The sequence below is a fragment of the Pelophylax lessonae genome (genome assembly GCF_965119305.1).
Source record: "Pelophylax lessonae genome assembly, chromosome: 12".
Taxonomy (NCBI): Eukaryota; Metazoa; Chordata; class Amphibia; order Anura; family Ranidae; genus Pelophylax; species Pelophylax lessonae.
Window position 1 is genome coordinate 87,043,337 of NC_138779.1, and position 19,560 is coordinate 87,062,896.

General features: G+C 44.6%; 1 protein-coding gene across 1 annotated transcript in view; it reads left to right on the top strand.

Annotated features, from left to right (window-relative positions):
* Nucleotides 1-4,969: 4,969 nt before the first annotated feature.
* The window catches only part of MXRA8 (matrix remodeling associated 8), a gene marked incomplete at its 5' end in the record, with an annotated part of 75,198 nt that continues 60,607 nt past the window's right edge, over nucleotides 4,970-19,560 (top strand). Inside the window, 2 exons of the mRNA XM_082274660.1 lie at nucleotides 4,970-5,101; nucleotides 5,751-5,931. Of these exons, the coding sequence (XP_082130786.1) occupies nucleotides 4,970-5,101; nucleotides 5,751-5,931 (313 nt within the window). The remainder of the gene's footprint in view (nucleotides 5,102-5,750; nucleotides 5,932-19,560) is intronic.

Below are 19,560 nucleotides of genomic sequence, written 5' to 3' on the forward strand. Positions count from 1 at the left end.
TTGGTGCTTTGATATTACTGAGACAAAAATTATGACCGACATTTTTATAATGGTGGACTATGGTGTTTCCTGTTTCAGGTGGGAGGAGCCTATCTCTCAGATGCTGCCCTGGAAGACTTCTTAAAAAAAGAGTTACCAGGTAACTAACTCTGTTTTTTTCTTTCATCTGGAAGAAGGGAAGACAGTTAAGCACACCCTCCTGTCTCCATTCCTGAGCTAAGGGCATATGAATTCCAGGAAGTAAATGCTACCTAAACTATCTCCCCTTACTCAATATGGCCACATCCAGAAATGCTGGGGGGCAGGGGGGAGGTTCAAAGTGATTTCTCAACAGAATAAAGCATGGAGACATGGATAGGTGAATTGGCTTTGAATATTAAAAAATAATTAAACAGCATTTTTGGTTATACAGTTCAATTCTGCTTTAAAGTAGTTCTAAAGCCTAAATATTATTTACCTTAATTTACCCACTCAAACCAGCGATGTGCCTGTCTGTAGCAGCTCTCTACACTCTGACAGGCTTTGCTGAGGTAGCAAGAACTATTGGCTCCGGCTACTGTCAGTCAAATCTTGTGACGAGGGAGCGGGGGACAGAGACAAGCCATGCTGTCTGTGTCTATGGGTGCAGGCAGTGTGGCTCAGGATTGAGCCCACAGGTCTATTACAACAAGAAGTGGCTTCATATGGTGGCACACCAAGAAGAGGAGGAGCCAGGCACGCCAGCCTGGGGACCCAGGAACAGGAGGATTGGGGCTTCTCTACATAAGTAGATCATGTTCATTATTTTTAAACACAAACTTTACTATCACTTTAAATAGAACAGGACCAAGATCAGAGCCTTGTGGTACACCACTGGTTTCTGTTCTGAACAAACCCTATTTACAGCCACACTCTGATATCATTTCTTTAGTCAACTGTATAACCACTGAACCACCCAAGGGTTTAATCCCTTCTTGTACATTTTTTTATGAGATCATTAAATGGGACCGTATCAAATGCCACAGCACCACCCTGACACAAAACATTTGTGATCTAGCACATATAATTGCCATTCTTCTAAAAATGACAATGCTCAGCTGTTATACTGATGCTTTAAATTCCTGAGCCACAGACCTGGATAAGGTACAGTGCCTTGAAATTTTCCACATTATTTCATGTTACAATCAAAAACATAAATATATTTTATTAAGATTTTATGTGATAGACCAACACAAAGTGGCACATAATTGTAAAGTGGAAGGAAAATGATAAATGGTATCTGAAAAGTGTGGCGTGCACTTGTATTCAGCCCCCTTTACTCTTATACACCTAACTAAAATCAAGTGGAACCAATTGCCTTCAGAAGTCACCTAATTAGTAAATAGAGTCCATCTGTGTGTAATTTATTCTCAGTATAAATACAGCAGTTTTGTGAAGCCCTCAGAGGTTTGTTAGAGAACCTTAGTGAACAAACAGCATCATTAAAGCTAAGGAACACACCAGACAGGTCAGGGATGAAGTTTGAAGTAGGATTAGGCTATAAAAAAATATCTCGAGCTTTGTACATCTCACTCGCACTGTTCAATCCATCACCGGAAAATATAAAAAGTATGGCACAACTGCAAACGTACCAAGACCTAGCCATCCACCTTAACTGACAGGCTGGGCAAGGAGAACATCCATCAGAGGAGCAGCCAAGAGGCCCATGGAAACTCTAGAGGAACTGCAGAGATCCACAGCTCATGTGGGAGAATCTGTCCGCAGCACAACTATTAGTCGTGCACTCCACAAATCTGGAAAAAACCATTGTTGAAAGAAAGCCATAAATAGTCCTGTTTGCAGTTTGTGAGAAGCCATGCAGGGGACACGGCAAACGTGGACGAAGGAGCTCTGGTCAGATGAGACCAAAATTGAACTTTTTGGCCTAAAAGTAAAACACTATGTGTGGTGGAAAACTAACACTGCACATCACCCTGAACACACCATCCCCACTGTGAAACATGGTGGTGGCAGCAACATGTTGTGGAGATGCTTTTGTTTGGCAGGGACAGGGAAGCTGGTCAGAGTTGATGGGAGGATGGATGGAGAGAAAGTCCAGGGCAATCTTAGAAGAAACCTGTTAGAGTCTGCAAAAGACTTGAGACTGGGGCAGAGTTTCACCTTCCAGCAGGACAATGACCTTAAACATACAGCCAGAGCTACAGTGGAATGGTTTATATCCAAGCATATTCATGTGTTAGAATGACCCAGTCAATGTCCAGATCTAAATCCAATTGAGAATCTGTGGCAAGACTTGAACATTGCTGTTCACAGATGCTCTCCATTAAATCTGACAGAGTTTGAGATATTTTGCAAAGAAGAATGGGAAAACATTTAATTCTTCAGATGTGAATAGCTGGTAGAGACATACCCACAAAGACTTGCAGCTGTAATTGCAGAGAAAGGTGGTTCTACAAAGTATGGTCTCAGGGGGGCTGAATACAAATGCATGCCACACTTTTCAGATATTTATTTGTAAAAAAATTTGAAAACCGTTTATCCTTTTCCTTCCACTTCACAATAATGTGCCATTTTGTGTTGGTCTATCACATAAAATCCCAATAAAATACATTTACGTTTTTACTTGTAACATGACTAAATGTGGAAAATTTCAAGAGGTATGAATAATTTTTTAAGGCGCTGTATAAAGATAAGGATGTGGTATCCAAAAAATGTGGCAGCAGTGATTTTATGTCTATTTTGGAATAAAATAAGAAATTAGGCATATGCAGTTATTGAATGCTGGGCTTTCCAACCTTTACTTGGTCACGGGTTATGTTATCAACATATCATCTATGCACCTCTCTCGGAGAGGAAAGCTTGGGAGGATTTTGAGCTACTGTATGTGTTGCACCCTACAGGTAGGTGCTAGGTAAATGTATAGTGGGCCTTGTCTGCCTAATAGCAGGGCTGTGATTTATTTGGCTAGGGTGTCAGGGCATCCAGATGTGCCTGCTGAAGGGAGAAGTATCCCCACTGGCTCCTGCGAGAGGCTTCTCATAGGGCAGTGTGGGAAGCCCAATCAGGGGACATACCCAGCTTTAAAATACCCCAGAAGGCAGATTAGGCTGCAAAGGATTCTGGGAGTGGGTATAAATTTGGAGGGAAGTGCGTGGCACGGTGTCACTGGTGGGAGCAGAGTCCCAGGAGGGAGAATACGGCTGTCTCTCCTCCTGTCTGAGGAAGAGGATATCTCGGGGTGTCGCCTGAGTATCCAGAGAGTGCTGAGTTGAGCTGAGGGGATCCGGTGTGCCGAGAGCCTGCGGAGAACGAGAGGGGTCCAGTCCCAGGAAAGCCTACACAGGTCGTGAGTACTGAGGATCGCCCCTGGGGGTCTGCCTAGAGTCAGAGGGGACCACTCTGGAAGAGGGTCAGGGATCCAGTGTCAGCTAGCTGCAAAGGGGGTACCTAGGTTGAGGACCCTGAAGTTACAAAGGGGGTACATAGTCAGTGGACCCTGAAGAGTTACAGTCAAGGGGGCATCTGCATCTGGGCCCTGAATTGTATAGAGTGTGTCAGTTGCAAGTACAGATTTGCAGAGTTCTACTTCATACTACCTCAATCTGGCGAAAGCAGGGGACAGTATTCAGTGAATTGTACAGCATAACCGTGTCAGGAGTTCTACAGTTTCACAGTCCTGGATCTTCTAGACTTTCAGTCGAGGATTCAGCACTTCTATCAAGCTGCAGTGTGTACTTAGTGAGCGTTGGCTGGCGTCAAGGAAGCACCAACGGGCATTTTGAGGATCAAAGTCTCAATTGTAATTCGTTCTAGCCTAAAGGAGTATCCCACTCATTCCCTTCTCCCATCCCCTTTAACTTATAATAAAACCACAAACAAAGATGCCGGAGTTGTCGTTGCTTCAGTTGTCACACCCAGGGACTCAGATCACATGGGCTGGAGAGGATACCGGTACTAATGGCAGACCCACATCAGGCCACAGGCCTGGAAACCTTGCTACATTTGGGGGCTCGTCCGGGATTTTGCCATTAGCTACTGGGCCAGTCCAAAAAAGTCCAAAAAACAATTTTTGTGTCCGGAACTGCTACATCAGCATCAGGCCGAGTGTGAGACTGCAACTGCGGGAGGCAGGGAGAGTGGACTGAGGCTAGAGGCCCACAGAGAGGGATGCTTGTGGCAATGCAAATGCTCCAAGAAAGGCTGTAAAGTGACCAAGACTCTTTATATGGATTATGAGATGTATTCTGCTTTCAGGAATGTGGAAAGAAGGAGACAAGTGTGTCAGGATGCGTGAATGCAGCAACTGCCTGATAGCAAGGAGTCCTAGTGTGGACAGTGAAAATGGCGTCAAGAGTCCAGGGAAGGACAAAGAAGTGGACGCCGGAGGTCCTAGTGTGGACGGTGAAAATGGAGGCCAGGGGCATGGGAAGAGAGGTGCCAGGGTCCGGGTGGTGGCACAAGCTACAGTATGTGGAAGAATGTTGACCGTGCATTTGACAGCGGGACATTTATTCTTTATGGCTGGTGCACACATACTGTGGGGATTGTAGTCGGCCACGCCGAGGGGGGCAGTGGAGCTAGTCCCGGAGCCAGTATGGAAGATGTTAATTGCACGTGTGTGGCAAGGAAGAGAAGTATCAACCGTGCAGTCTGTGGCGGGATGCTGCTCTTGCCGAGCAAGAGAGGGCGGCTGGCTTTAGGCAAGAAAAGCGCAGTGGAGGCCCTAGTGCAATTAAGGTGGGCGGATGTATGTCTAGCAAGTGATATAGTCTGCTTTGCAACTATTTCCGAAATGCTTGCAGCGCAGCAGCATGGCGGGGGAAGAGTTACAGTACCGCGCAGGAAAGCGCGCCACGAGCAGGACTGCCCAAGGGGAGGAGTGATCTCCCAACATGGCGAAAGGGTGGAGACAGCGGGAACATCTGGCCGATCCGGAGAGGCAGAGGGGACTCTATTAATATCCCCTCCTTCGGGCGTGAAAGAAGGAGACATGTCGTTCACCAGAGGAGCGAAGGGTGTTCCTGCTATTGCTGCCACCATGGGTGAAAACCCTGCAGAGCAGAGCCAAGAGCAGATCCACCAGCCCGATCCCCCGCAAATTTGGGATACCGGTATCTGGATGGTACCGGAAGGCGGGCTCACGCTGTGCACCGGAGGAGGTCGGGAGTTCCTGGGAGTGGTATGTCCTCAGTGTGCTACTGTTACTCTGAGGGTGCAGGTGTGGGTCCAATGTGGGCAATGTGGTTATTTGCTGCTCAGAGCAGAGAAGAGCGAGGGCCGTCCCAGGAAGCTTACAGTCATGTGGGATACAGGCCTCATTCAGGAGGTGACGGGGAACAAGTCCAAGTTCCAACGTGGTGCAGGGAGAGGGGGGTATTCAGGCTAATGATGCAGATGGAGACCTTTCCAGCAGTGGATGGGCTCACACTCTGCGGGGAGGGAGGGAGTTCGCAGAGCTCCATAGGGAGGAGGGGATCCGTGTTCACCCAAACAGTAAGGACCTGGCCAGAAGTACCGCCGGTCAGGGGCCTTACGGCATCCGCCCCTATCAGCCTGTGCAGACAGAAATTCCCCAAGTGACTTCTTCCAGCACCAGTAATGAAGGTGAAAAGTGCTCTATCTGGGTGAATTCCCCATCTTTCTACGCAAAATATGGGTCCGTGGAGGAAGATATATATGATTGGGGATCCATTGAGGAAACAGAGTGGGAATGGGGATCAGAGACTGGCAGTAGCTCCCCAGGTCCTGGAGTTGTTGTGTCTTTTGACCAGGAAGCCAAGGAGGCCATTGAAAGAGGAGAACTGGTTCAGAAATTGGGGTTCTCTGAGGCCTATGTCACAAGGGTCCCAGACCTCACCCCACCAGGGAACATTGCCAGGGCCCGAGATCAGAACATTGCCTATGAGGAAATGATCCAGAGAGTTCCCACCCCATTTTCTCCACCAGGAAGAGGTAACCAGAGGACCCTTCCCAGGTTATCTAGAATACAGCGCTGGATGCAAAAAAGGTTGCACTGGAGTATGGTTATGACTACCCCTATGCTCCAAGGGAGGTCATGCTGCTGGTGGAGAAATTCAGGGACTGGTGGTGTGATGAGCTTATTTGGGATTATCTCTTTGTCCCCAAGTCATATAGGGACTCCCCAGAGGAGGGATTGAAAGAAAAATTTACTAAAGTCAAGGCTCAGTGGTTTTACGGGCACCCCATTTATATTGATAGGGTGGAGGTCCGCTGTCCGGATGGCTCGAGACATGCTTGGTCCATCCGGGTCAAGAATGAGAACGGAGAATATGTTCAAGTGCCTCATCCAGAGTACTACATCTAAAGTAAGACTCTTCAGTACCTTTTCAAAGTGGGAGGAGTTCAGGAATGACTAAGACAAAGAAAAATTTGTGTGGTCGCCTAGCTACCACAACTGACCAAGGAAAACTTTTGTTGAAAAATATAATGCTGACTTTGAATTGCATCTGTTGAAGTGAAATAGACTTGCTGCTTCAGTTGTCACACCGAGGGTCACGGCTCACATGGGCTGGAGAGAGTACCGGTACTGATGGCAGGCCCACATCAGGCCACAGGCCTGGAAACCTTGCTACATAAGTATTTCACTTTAAGTCAGTGTATGGATACATGTTCCATTTAATTTCCTGTTTACATGAATTTTCTTTATGTTTTTAATATAATGTAAATCCTGGCACTATTTTTATTTAATGTAAAATATGCATTAAAATGTCTCTGTCTATAAATTATGCTCATATGCTCTACTCTCTGTGTGTGAGAAAAAAACAATAATATTAATAAATAGTGAACATATTTCTTTCAAATTCTTCTCTCTACTCAGGCGCTTATTGTGACTACTTCCCAAGAGGTTCGCAGCTCAATAGCATCTTATTAAACACCATTTAATTTGTTAATTAAAACCAGCCAATCGAATGTGTGTGTGTGAGTTTTTTTTTCCACAGATGCAGACAGCGCTAAACTGTGTCTCAGGTGAGCTATTTGCACGACTCTGCCCAGAATGCTCTGCGCTTTGGTTCTCTAAAATCTGAAGCAATGCACAAGCTGCGTTTGGTTAACGTGACAGCTGAAAGTGATGTCGCCTTGTTTTTTTCAAACCACATAACACAGAATGGATCTATAGCTCTCCTGCAGTAAGGATAGCTATAACAATACTGTATCTGCAAAACTCTGGCGGAGAAACCAATTTGAGGTATATCAGTTCCACATGACTAGTATTACCTGCATCTTGGGGCTTAGAAGATTAGCAGATAGGTTTGACTCACTCACACTGGTTATAGAACATCTGTGACACATACTGACTGTACAGTACTAATCGCAGCAAGAGCACTCTCATTGTCTGGATTATGTACAAGGTTCTTTGTCACCATGAAATTAAATATTTTCTTTTATAAAATGTTTTATGAGTCATACAAAGATTTTAAGCCATTCTATGCCGAAAGTTCAGACTACTCAATGTAACAAAAGTAATTAATACACATGCCCATTGCAACCAGTTTCTTTCTTAAAACGGAACTCCAGGTAAACAGCTAAACACACAGAATATACTGTATATAAATGGCTGTGTGTTGAGTTATTTTGATGGGACAGCAAATTTACACAGTTATACAAGCTGTACACTCACTACTTTACATTGTAGCAAAGTGTCATTTCTTCAGTGTTGTCACATGAAAAGATATAATAAAATATTTACAAAAATGTGAGGGGTGTACTTACTTTTGTGAGATACTGTGTGTGTGTGTGTGTGTGTGTGTGTGTGTGTGTGTGTGTGTGTGTGTGTGTATATATATATATATATACATATATATATGTGTGTGTGTGTGTGTGTGTAGAGATAGGTGCTAGGCAGATAAAATATAGTTTGCTCTGTCTGCTTATTAGGGGAGCCTGATTGTTAGTTTTGCCTATTGCATGTGTCCATGTGTGATTCATCTGGTCTGAGAGAGTGTCCCCACTGTGTCCAATAGGGAGGCCTGTTGGACAGTGGAGGAAACCCAGCCAATGACACACAGGCTTTTGTAGCTGTCCCAGTGGATTGCCACAGACAGTGGTGCATCCTGGGATAGGCTATGAAAGTCAAGGGCACATGAGGCAGGGGGTCTTTTGGTGGGAAGCCAAGTCCCAGAAGGAGGGTACGGCTGTCTCTCCTTCTGCAGCTGGGAAAGGTGGTCAAAGGCAGTCGGCCTGGTGAACCTGAAGGTGTGGCTGAACACAGAGGTCCAGTGGATTCTGACAAGTTGAGTTTGGAGGCAACGTGACTCTGGAAAAACAGTCTCCGTGAGTACAGAGGAACTTGCCCGGGGGTCTGCCAGGAAGGGGACCACTCCAGAAGCTAGGGTCAGCGGACGGGAGTCAGCACAGAGGCATTGAGAGAAAGGGGGTTCCAGTTTCAGAACCCTGAAGAGAATATTCACACAGGAACATTTAAAGTACCTTCATTTAGTGTAAGCGGCCTTGCTGCATTCTACAGTGAGCGCTGTTCCTCAGATTGTGAATAGTTAATAGTTGGAGTATCCCACTCATCCCTTCGCCTATCAAAGTTCTCAATAAAGCCACAAAAAACCAACATTCCCTGGATTGATTATTGACTGAGCCAAGAACTTTAAATGCTGTTATCTGCTGTCCGTTGCTAAGGGTAACCCAAGGGAATCCAGAAGGTGTAATTCTCAGCAGTCCTCTAGGGGGCAGTGCTACATATATATATATATATATATATATATATATATATATATATATATATATATATATATATATATATATATATAGTGACAGTGTGAGGCCCTGTCACCAGGAAAATGGTTGGAAAAAAAGAAAGAATATTCTTAGAGTTACGTTTTGAGAGGCTCCAGTGTATACATTTTGAGTGGTGAAAGCTGTGTTCTGAGCTTTCTCTTGGTTTTACAATTCTGGATCAGGGCCTGGAGTCTGAAGGTTCTAAAATGTCTTGGGTGTTAAGGAACCCTTAATTTTGTGTCCAGATTTTGCGAGACACCTGCAGCCTGTGTGAGTGAACACGTGTGCGGGGTCATTACAAGCCACGTCTGAGAATAGCTCAGGGCTCCAGCCAGAAGGAGATGGGCTCTCATTTTGGAGACAGGGCTCCATTTTAGAGTCAGGAAGGACCTAATCAGGAGACAAGAGGGCTTCACCCTAAGAGTCTGATGTAAGCCAGGCTAGCTGTGTGCATTAACAAGGAGCTTTGTGCGTTGAAGAGCCTTAAGCTGCGTGTATTGAATAGCCGTGGTCTGAGGGACCAGTTCTAATAGCTGCAGTGCTGTTAAAGCAAAGCCATGTAGCCTAACATTGATTTTTTGCTGATATTCATTGGGGAAGAACCCTGCATGGGCAACTTTGTAAAGAACTTTGTTTTTCCTGTTAAGGAGGGCTACCGGGCCCTTAAACTGAAGTTTGGCCTGGCATGCCTCACTAAAACGCACCTACCACTGAGCTAATCAACCCTCATGTCACTTTACATACTGTGTGTATGGATATATATATATATACACTGCTCAAAAAAATTAATGAAACACTTTAAAAACACAAGAATAACCTGTGAGGTTAGTCCCAACCAAGGACCTCCTCCAAGGAAAGAACGGGGGAATGAGATGTTTCTGATGCTAAATGTAAATCATACAAACGTATGGTCAATGGTGATAGTAAAGCAGGAGATGTAGATGGATTAAAAAGATTTATCCTTTATTAACATATATAAATCAAGTAAATAAAATATACAGAGTGTGAAGACATGTAGACATTCCTCAAGATGCCTAATAAAAACCAAGAAACAAATCAGGTTCCAAATATGCCATACATACACATGTACTAAGGAACTGAATGTAGGACCGGAGACCCCTACGCGTTTCGACTAAATAGTCTTCCTCAGGGGGAGAAGTAGTCCAAAGTTCCTCAGAACATATATCTATATATGTAGTACAGAAAAAGATTTACATTAGTTATTGGCATTAGATATATAGAAATGTACATAAGGAGACATTGTATATTATACACTTACATCTAGATGTGCGTAACTTGAATCAAAGAGTTTACACATGTGGCAATTACTGTAGATCTCCCAACTCAAGGTCCTCCAATGGGGGGAGAAAATCCCGACCCAGAAACCACAAGGGGCAGGAGCACTGAAAGAGCTGGAGCTGAACCTGATGGAGACACGATGGGATGGGAGGAAGGGGTGGGGAGAAGAAGAAAAAAAGGGGGGAAAAAGGGGAAGAAAAAGAAGAAAAAAAGAAAGAAAATATTTTCTTTCTTTTTTTCTCTCTTTCTCTTTTTTTCTCTTTTTTTCCTTCTTTTTCTTCCCCTTTTTTCCCCCCTTTTTTTCTTCTTCTCCCCACCCCTTCCTCCCATCCCATCGTGTCTCCATCAGGTTCAGCTCCGGCTCTTTCAGTGCTCCTGCCCCTTGTGGTTTCTGGGTCGGGATTTGCTCCCCCCATTGGAGGGCCTTGAGTTGGGAGATCTACAGTATTTGCCACATGTGTAAACTCTTTGATTCAAGTTACGCACATCTAGATGTAAGTGTATAACATACAATGTCTCCTTATGTACATTTCTATATATCTAATGCCAATAACTAAAGTAAAACTTTTTCTGTACTACATATATAGATATATGTTCTGAGGAACTTTGGACTACTTCTCCCCCTGAGGAAGACTATTTAGTCGAAACGCGTAGGGATCTCCGGTCCTACATTCAGTTCTTTAGTACATGTGTATGTATGGCATATTTGGAACCTGATTTGTTTCTTGGTTTTTATTAGGCATCTTGAGGAATGTCTACATGTCTTCACACTCTGTATATTTTATTTACTTGATTTATATATGTTAATAAAGGATAAATCTTTTTAATCCATCTACATCTCCTGCTTTACTATCACCATTGACCATACGTTTGTATGATTTACATTTAGCATCAGAAACATCCCATTCCTCCGTTCTTTCCTTGGAGGAGGTCCTTGGTTGGGACTTACCTCACAGGTTATTCTTGTTTCATAATTCTGGGATGAATGCACCCTTAACTAGATATATTAATCTATACCCCCTCAACTGAGCTTCTCAATATAAACTTTAAAAACACATCAGCTCTCAATTAGTTTCTACATTTTAGAATGGGGCGCCTCAAGACTGTCCATAATTTTGGAGCGTGCCTCGAGATTGTCCATAATTTTAAAGGGTGTCTTGACTGAAAAAAGTTTGAGAAACACCGGTTTGAGATAACTGGCACAAGATTAAAAAAAAATTTTGAAGAAAATATTTCCAAAAAAGGCTTGTCTGTCCTGAAAAAAAATGTTACTTCATTATCTTTAGTGACAAAATGATTGCCAATTTGGTAGGCCTCTAGAAAAAGTATAAAAACGTATAAAGGTCTGAATACAGAGGTATTGTATACTATGGGCCCATTCACACCATTTTGGTCCATAGTGTTCAACTACATGAATCAAAATTAGAAAAATTAGCATTTATGGTACGATTTTGAAACCATGTTACATGTTTTTATGTAAATATTTGTGCTAACGATTACATGCATACAGCATATAGACAGGCGCAGGCTTCTTCCTCCATTGTAGGTGGCGCTCAACCGGAGCAGCATTACATTTTGGAGAGGAAGTCAGGGGAAACTTGGATTCTCTGTGCTTTCCTGTTTCCTGGAGCCAGCGTTTTAGTTGACTGCACTGTGTCCAAGTGACCCTTTGTGGCCATCTTGGGTCAGCAGTGTCTTTTTAAGTCCTTGCTCCCACGTTTTGGCATGCATTTGCAAATTGGTAGTGTTACTTGTGTTTTATGGACAGTACTAGTGGCAGAGAAAGAATCCGGTAGAGGAGGGAAAGTATAGGGTTCACAACTTCTCTGGACATCTTCCCATTTTGGCACGAAACGGCCAGGCCACATTCTGCCCCTCCTAACAGGCGCTCTAAGTTCAGGTGAAACCTTCTTCACTACACGCTGTTGGAATTCGTTAGTGCTCCTCTTTGGGCCTTTTCCCACCGGCTTGTTGTGAACTGTTTTTGCTTTACTTCAATACAAGTTCTTTGCATTGTGCCCAGACTGTGTTTGTTATTGCCACAGCATTACGCTGCACCCACTTACAAGCGTAAAAGAACCCTATGCAACCTAGTGAATTCAGGGTTGACATGTAAACATCAACAATGGGTAGGCAGCTGCTGCCCAAGTGTAGAATGACCTCTACTTTCAGTCATTCTGAGGACTGAAGGCCGAGGTCATTCTGCTACCACGCTTGCTGCTCCACTAAATGCATGCTGTTGATGTTTACAATATATCAGTCATGTGGCAGTGGAGCAGGCGTGGCATGACTTCACCCTTCAGTCATTCTGAATGATGGAAGGCTTGGATCATTCTGGCGGCATTAATTGCTTTTGCAAGGGGAGATATGAACATCATTAGGGTATATTCAGCAGCGGTGGCGCAAAATGTACGTATCTCAACGAACACAGTTGTATGTCCATATGAGTCAAGATGCAGTACAGATACCTTTTATTGCAGGCCTTGTATGGTGATGTTTATTATAACCACTTTTTTTTTTTTTTTTTACTTTTATTTATCTTTGAAAACAACCTACCAAGGATAACAGGCTAATCCCAGGAGTTGCAAAATAGCTGGCAGCCTGAATTATTTCAGTGATAGATCCATGCGAACCAGTTGTCTGCATGAATATCTGGTTTTAATTTTAAAAGAAATAGTTTTCTTGAATACTTTAATCTGCACCTTTTCTAAAAAAAAAAAAGCGTACAGATATTGTGCAACACATCAGCCCATCTGTGCAAGTGGTGCTGTAAGATTTTGCTGCAGAGACTGTATGGATTGCCAAATGATTCTCAGGACAAATTGGGTTAAAGCAGTATTGAACCAAAAACCAAAATTTGAATATTTTGCAGCTTACCAACCATTAGATGCAGTAGCTTCATTCGTTTTCTTTTTTTAGGCTTTTTCTTCCCCATTCCCCTGTTTTCACCTGGTGATCTGGTCAGTAACACATCTCCTGTATTATAATGCCTTCACTCTAGATCAGTGATGGCGAACCTTGACGCCCCAGATGTTTTGGAACTACATTTCCAATGGCGCTCATGCACTCTGCAGTGTAGTTGAGCATCATGGGAAATGTAGTTCCAAAACATCTGGGGAGCCGAGGTTTGCCATCACTGCTCTAGATAAAGGAAACACAGAGATACCTTTGAACAGCAGCATTCTGTGTTGAAGGGATTGTTAGATGTTAAACCAGATTTAAAGTGTTATTTACCCCAACAATTCATATTCCCAATATATGCCTACTGTATACCTGAGAAAGTATTGTACACTAACAAATTGAAGCCAAACTACAGCTAACACTTTTATAAGCAGTTACAGTAACAATTTTGTTCCTTTTGCGTTTTACATATGTAGCACCCTCCTAGTTAGGTGCTAGGTAGGCAGAGTAGTTTTTGGATCTGTCTGCTTATCAGCAGAGCAACAGGCAAAACTTATATGCTCTCTGCTTATCAGGGAGCAAGATTGATAGTTATGCCTGCTCAGTGTGTCCAGTGCATATTCATTTGGTCTCAGGGAGTGTCCCCAGCAGCTCCAATGGGCACGTTGGGTGCTGGAGGAAACCTGGCCAATGATACACAGGCTTTTGTAACTGGCCCAATGGGTTGGCACAGACACGTGGTGCATTATGGGACAGGTTATAAAAAGCCAGGGGCACATGAGGCAGAGGTCTTTGGGGGGGAAGCCAGGTCCCAGAAGGAGGGTGGCGGCTGCCTCCTCTTCTGCAACAGGTGGTGATGGTCACAGGCAGTTGGCCTGGTGAGCCAGTGCATGTGAGGCTGAACCCAGAGGTCCAGGAGAAGCTGACTGCAGGAGTTGGGGCGATAGTGAATCTGGAAAAACAGTGTCCATGAGTACAGAGGAACTTGCCTGGGGTCTGCCCAGGAAGGGGACCACTCCGGAGTGTAGAGTCAGTGGACGGGTGTCAGCTAACACAGAGAGAAAGAGGGTACTAGGGAAGTACCCTGAAGAAAGTATCATAGCAATACTTACCTTATCTTCATTCAAGTGGCAGGATGAAGCAGCAGCCTTGCCGCACTCTCAAGTTAGATGTCCTCAGCATTGTGAATAGTTAACAGTTGGAGTACCCCACTCATCCCTTCTCCCATCCCAGTTCTAAATAAAATCACAGAAACAACAACCCCTCGACTGATCTTTGACTGAGCCAAGAACTTAAAGCGGAGTTCCGGCCTCAGGGGTGAATTTTAGATAAAAATACCCCCGGGACAGTCAGGGCTAGTGCATTCCACAAAGGATACCCTCTGTACTTTCCCGGGTTGCACTTACCTTTTAGAAGAAATACTTACCTTTAAAATTTCTTCTCCAGCGCTGCCATCTCAGGTGTGGGCAGCTAAACCCAGCACGTCCTCTTCTGCCTCCTCTTCGGTGAGGTTGGAGTACCAGAATGCCCTGCACCGGCCTCGCTCATCACTTCCGGTGTAGGCGCGGCATCCCTGCACAGCTTCTGGGCATGCCCAGAAGCTGTTTAGCAGGGAATGCCGCACCTGCACCGGAAGTGACAAGCGGGGCCGGTGCAGGCGCATTGACTCCTGGGAGCGATGACGTTCAGCTCCCAGGAGTCATCGCAAGCCATAAGTGACGGCGCAGACCGCGGCCGCATAGGGAGGAAGTGGAAGGAAGGTGAGTATATTTTCTTCAAAAACAAGGTAAGTAAACAAAAAAAAAAAATTCGGGAGCATCCATTTCTTTTTCAGGTGACCCTCAGCAAGCGGATGGCCCAAAATAGATTTTTTCTATTTTTTCGATTTTGAGGCTGGAACTCTGCTTTAAAGTGACAAGTTTCTGCAAACAGTTGCTACAGGTAACCTAGTAGAATCCAGAAAGTGTTATATCCAGCAGTCCTCTAGGGGGCAGTGCTACACATAAATAAATTATGATTATGATTATTGTAAACACTCCTGTCAATGGTAAATGGTTTGTCTCAACCATTTAAGTGCTACATCTATAGGACAGCTTGTTTTGTTGAAAAACAACAGACTTACTGGCATGTAAGCATAAAAAAAAAAAAACTAAAGCAGTTACCACCTCCACAAGAATTGGTAAGCAGCAATATAAAAAATGCTTGCATAACGCTACCCCCGTAGAGGCCACTGGATATGGTGGTTCTTTGCCATGTTCTTTGTTTCGACCTTCTCAAGCACCTCAGCCCACCTGATACTTTAGGTTGAGTGTACAGACATACAATATCACAGGAAATCACTGAAAGTAATACTTGGTACTAGGGATAGACCAATCATCGGCGTGGCCGATATGCACTTTCCCCGATATATCGGTATCGGCCCCGGGACTGAACGATATTTCCGATATTTTTGTGACATCATTCTGCCTTGTTAGGCCGCCTCCCTTGCCTTGGACAGCCTCATCTGGAGTCAGGACTAGTCTAGCGGGAGTGTATCACAGCCATACACCCACCCACAGCAGCCCGGTGCCAACCAACCACCCACATCCACAGGCCTTGTACCAGCTAGCCACAGGCACAGTACCAGCTAGCCAGCCAGCCACCCACCCACAGGCTGTGTACCAGCCAGCCACCCACAGGCCCTGTACCAGCCAGCCACAGGCACTGTATCAGCCAGCCAGCCACCCATAGGCCCTGTACCAGCCAGCCACCCACAGCCCCTGTGCCAGCCAGCCACCCACCACAGGGTGCCAGCCAGCCAGCCACCCACCACAGGGTGCCAGACAGCCATCCACCCACCACAGGGTGCCAGCCAGCCAGCCACCAACAGACAGGGTGCCAGACAGCCAGCCACCCACAGGTCCTGTACCAGCCAGCCACAGGCACTGTACCAGCCAGCCACCCACCCACCTACCACAGGATGCCAGCCAGCCACCCACCCACCACAGGGTGCCAGCCAGCCAGCCACCCACCTCAAGTGCAGTAGGGAACAGTAGTAAAGTTTAATCTACCAAGTGCTGGAACTATACTGCAGAGCACATTTACGACAGCAATGCTAGTCCTAAACAGACTGAGGATGCACTGTCCAAAAGAAAAGGAGAATAGTAGTAAAATGGGCAGGGTAACAAAGGAGGCTTGCAGAATAATTATTATGGGAGGGGCAGTCCTTTGAGACGTTCTTCTGCTAGATATTGTTAGGGGCCTTTAAGAGCATCTTTGACAGTCCCAGTTAACCCGCATGCAATATAGGTACAGTATAGATATGGTATAGTCTTGGCATAGGTGCAAGGTAGATGTGGTTCAAATTTAGTAAAGGTTCGGTATAATGTGGTATAGGGTTGGTGTAGGTGCAGTCTAGGGTTAAAATAAGTGTGGTATAGAGTGCATTATGGGTGCGGTATGAATTAGGTACGCTTATGTGTCCTCCTGTTAGTGGCTCAGTCCCTGCTAGCAGTGTTAGCAATGGGTGAATGCATAGCTCCCAATTGTCCCTGTTTTCTAGGGGCTGTTCCTGACTTGGAACAAAGTCCCTCTGTCCCTCTTTCTTCCTCTTTTGTCCCTCATTTTGGTTTGATCTCTTTATAGTTGTATATAAAATGCTCTACTTATCTATCAAAAAATGTTTCCCAGTGGTAAACCTTTCATCCAATTTCTAAATTTCTGCATTTATAAATTCCAAAAGCCAATATAAAAGAAAAGTAATGGTAAAAAAAAGCATTTGTGGGTTTAACCAATCATTTTGTTTGTACAATTCACCTTAACCACTTGCCGACTGCCTAAAGACGATTTACATCGGCAGTCAGCCCCTCACAGGCAAAGTGACGTAGGTCTACGTCGCTAGCCTATGAGGCTCTAGCTCCCGCTCGCTCACGGACCCCCCGCACGAGTGACCGGCGGACCTGATGTCCGCCGGTCACTCGCGATCGTCCATTACTAATGTAAACAAAGCCGCCTGTCTTTCTCCCCTGTGTAACACCAGAGATCATACAGTCCTGCTATGTATCTCTGCTTTTACATGTAAAGCCACATCCAATCACAGTAAGAAGCACGCCCCTAGGGACACACTTAACCCCTCCTTCTCAAATAAAATTAACCCCTTCCCTGCCAGTGTCATTTTTACAGTAACAGTGCATATGTATAGCACTGATTACTGCAGTAATGTCACTGGTACCCCTAAGTGTCAAAAATGTCAGTCAAGGGTCCGATCTGTCCGCCGCAATGTCGCAGTCCCGCCAAAAAAAATCGCAGATCGCCGCCATTACTCGTTAAAAAAAAAAACAATAAAAATGACAAAAATCTTTCCCTTAGTAAGTAAACGCAATAACTTTTGCGCAAACCAATCAAAATACGCTTTTTGCGATTTTTTTTACCAAACATATGTAGCAGAAAACAAATTGGCCTAAAATGTTAAAAAAATTTGATTTTTACACTTTTTTTGGGGGGGAATTTCATATAAAAAAAATGTGAGAAATATTGTTATTTTTGCAAAATTGTTGCTCTTTTTTTGTTTATAGCGCATGATCAAAAAATCGCACAGGTGATCAAATACCACCAAAAAGAAAGCTCTGTTTGTGGGAAAAAAATGACGTCAATTTCATTTGGCTACAGCATCGCACGACCGTGCAATTGTCCGTTAAAGTCACGCAGTGCCGAATCGCAAAATAGGCCCAAAACTACAACTCCCAGCAATCTCAGCACTTTGCATAGAAGTCTATGGGTTTGTTTGGTTTTAGCTCTTCCTCTGCTGGCTGGAGGAGGATGGTGCAACATAACATTAATATTACAGTAGAGGGAGAGAGGCAAATAAAGATCAATATTTCCTCCCTGTTGTTGTAGCCCAGCATCTGGCTACATTTGATTTTGAGTTTAATACCGCAATAAGAATTAATGGTTACCTAAAACCAAAACTTTGGGGTTTAAACTGCTGTCAGTTTATTTGCCATCTGTTTGTCTTTTGTTCACTTCTTGACCAGTAAATGCAATAGGAAGTGAGAAGATATCTCTCCAATGTGCAAGAAATGGCCTTTTACACAGATTTCACATGAACAAGCAGGATCACCATGGGGCTCTGTGCAGCCTACCTGACAGTGTTTTCTCCTTGGGCACCCAGAGGAGGATAATGAGGGGTATGCGTAGCACACCATGGAGAATCGTGGGTGTGGTAAAACTGTACCCAGTGGGAAGGGTTTAAAACTTGAGCCTATGTACAGAGTGAGGGGACCAGAAGTATGTCATGTACAAAGCGTGGATGTCAGGAGTGTGTAATGTATGGCTGTGAATGTCAAGAGTATGTGTAGAGCTACCGCTGAAGGAGTCAATGGTTGAGATGGGTCCTCTGTTTCTGGCCTTAACCTTCTCAAAGACCTCAGCCCCTCCCACACACCAGGCTGAGTACACAAACACACAATATCACAGAAAATCACTAACAGCGTGATATGCAAACCGATCTGGGGGCGACATTAATTTTGTATTGACACTCCCAGCGGTTCGCATATGGCAGTTTGAACTGCCTGCGAGTCAGGTGCAATGCGGGCACTAGCAGTGGATTCACAGGATTCCTGCATCAATCTGCTCACTGGAGCACTAAGCTGTGGAGGGGGCGGGAGTGGCCAGCTCAGGCTCTCAGTGGCTTGCTGAGAGGCTAAGCCGAGTGTCGGTCCAGGGATCTAGGTTGTTTTCCAACTCCGTGGTCGTGATGATGAGAAGCCTGGACCGACTCTGTGACGCCAACAGTGAGCGGACTTCAGCCTGCTCTCTGCTGAAAACAGGTCACAGGAGTGCAAAACCAACTGCACTCTTGCGATTCATAGGAGAAGTACAGCTAAACAAGCTTTGGCTGTACTTCTCCTTTAACCTGCTCATTCGCTAATTCTGGGTCACAGGAGTGCAGAAATAAGTGCATTCCTGTGACCCAAAATAGAAGTGCGGCCAAAAAAGCTTTGGCCTTACTTCTCTTTTTAATGGATATTTCCAAAGAGTTTTTCTCTTTTATTTTAAGTTTTAGAGAGGAAATAGGGCAGAACCTCACAGGTCAAGTGCTGTGTGCATCCACATTGTAGAGTTTTCTCATCTCTTCCCAGGGGACATAAACTGATGGTAAATCTATACAATTAGGTCACAGACATCAGCTTAAACATTTATAGAAGAGTAGGGAATGGTTAGGATCTCAGTTATTCTTTTCCTAGTTTTCCTGTCCTAGTGACCCCTGTTCTCCCCCCCCCCCCGGTTACTTATGAGTCTTGGATACTCCAACAGTATTCTCCTCCTACCCTAATTCCTTTAATCTGTTCCTCTCCACCAGGAAATGTTGGGTGCTCCTATCCACTTTTGTGTGTTCCAGCGCCTTCTGTTCCATGTCCCACATAATAAAGTAAATATAAAATCCAGCAAGGAGAGGGGGGACCCTTCATAACAGCCACAGAAGGTGTGCAGAGCCAGGAACTCCTTTATCTTACCAACAGAAACAACAGGAGATATAGTTGCAGGTTGACTTCACACAAAGTGGTTGAATGATGCTGAATGGAAACCTGGCCGTACACTAAAATAATTTGGTTTAAAAATGCTCATCTTTGGAAGATTTAAATATTTTCTAAT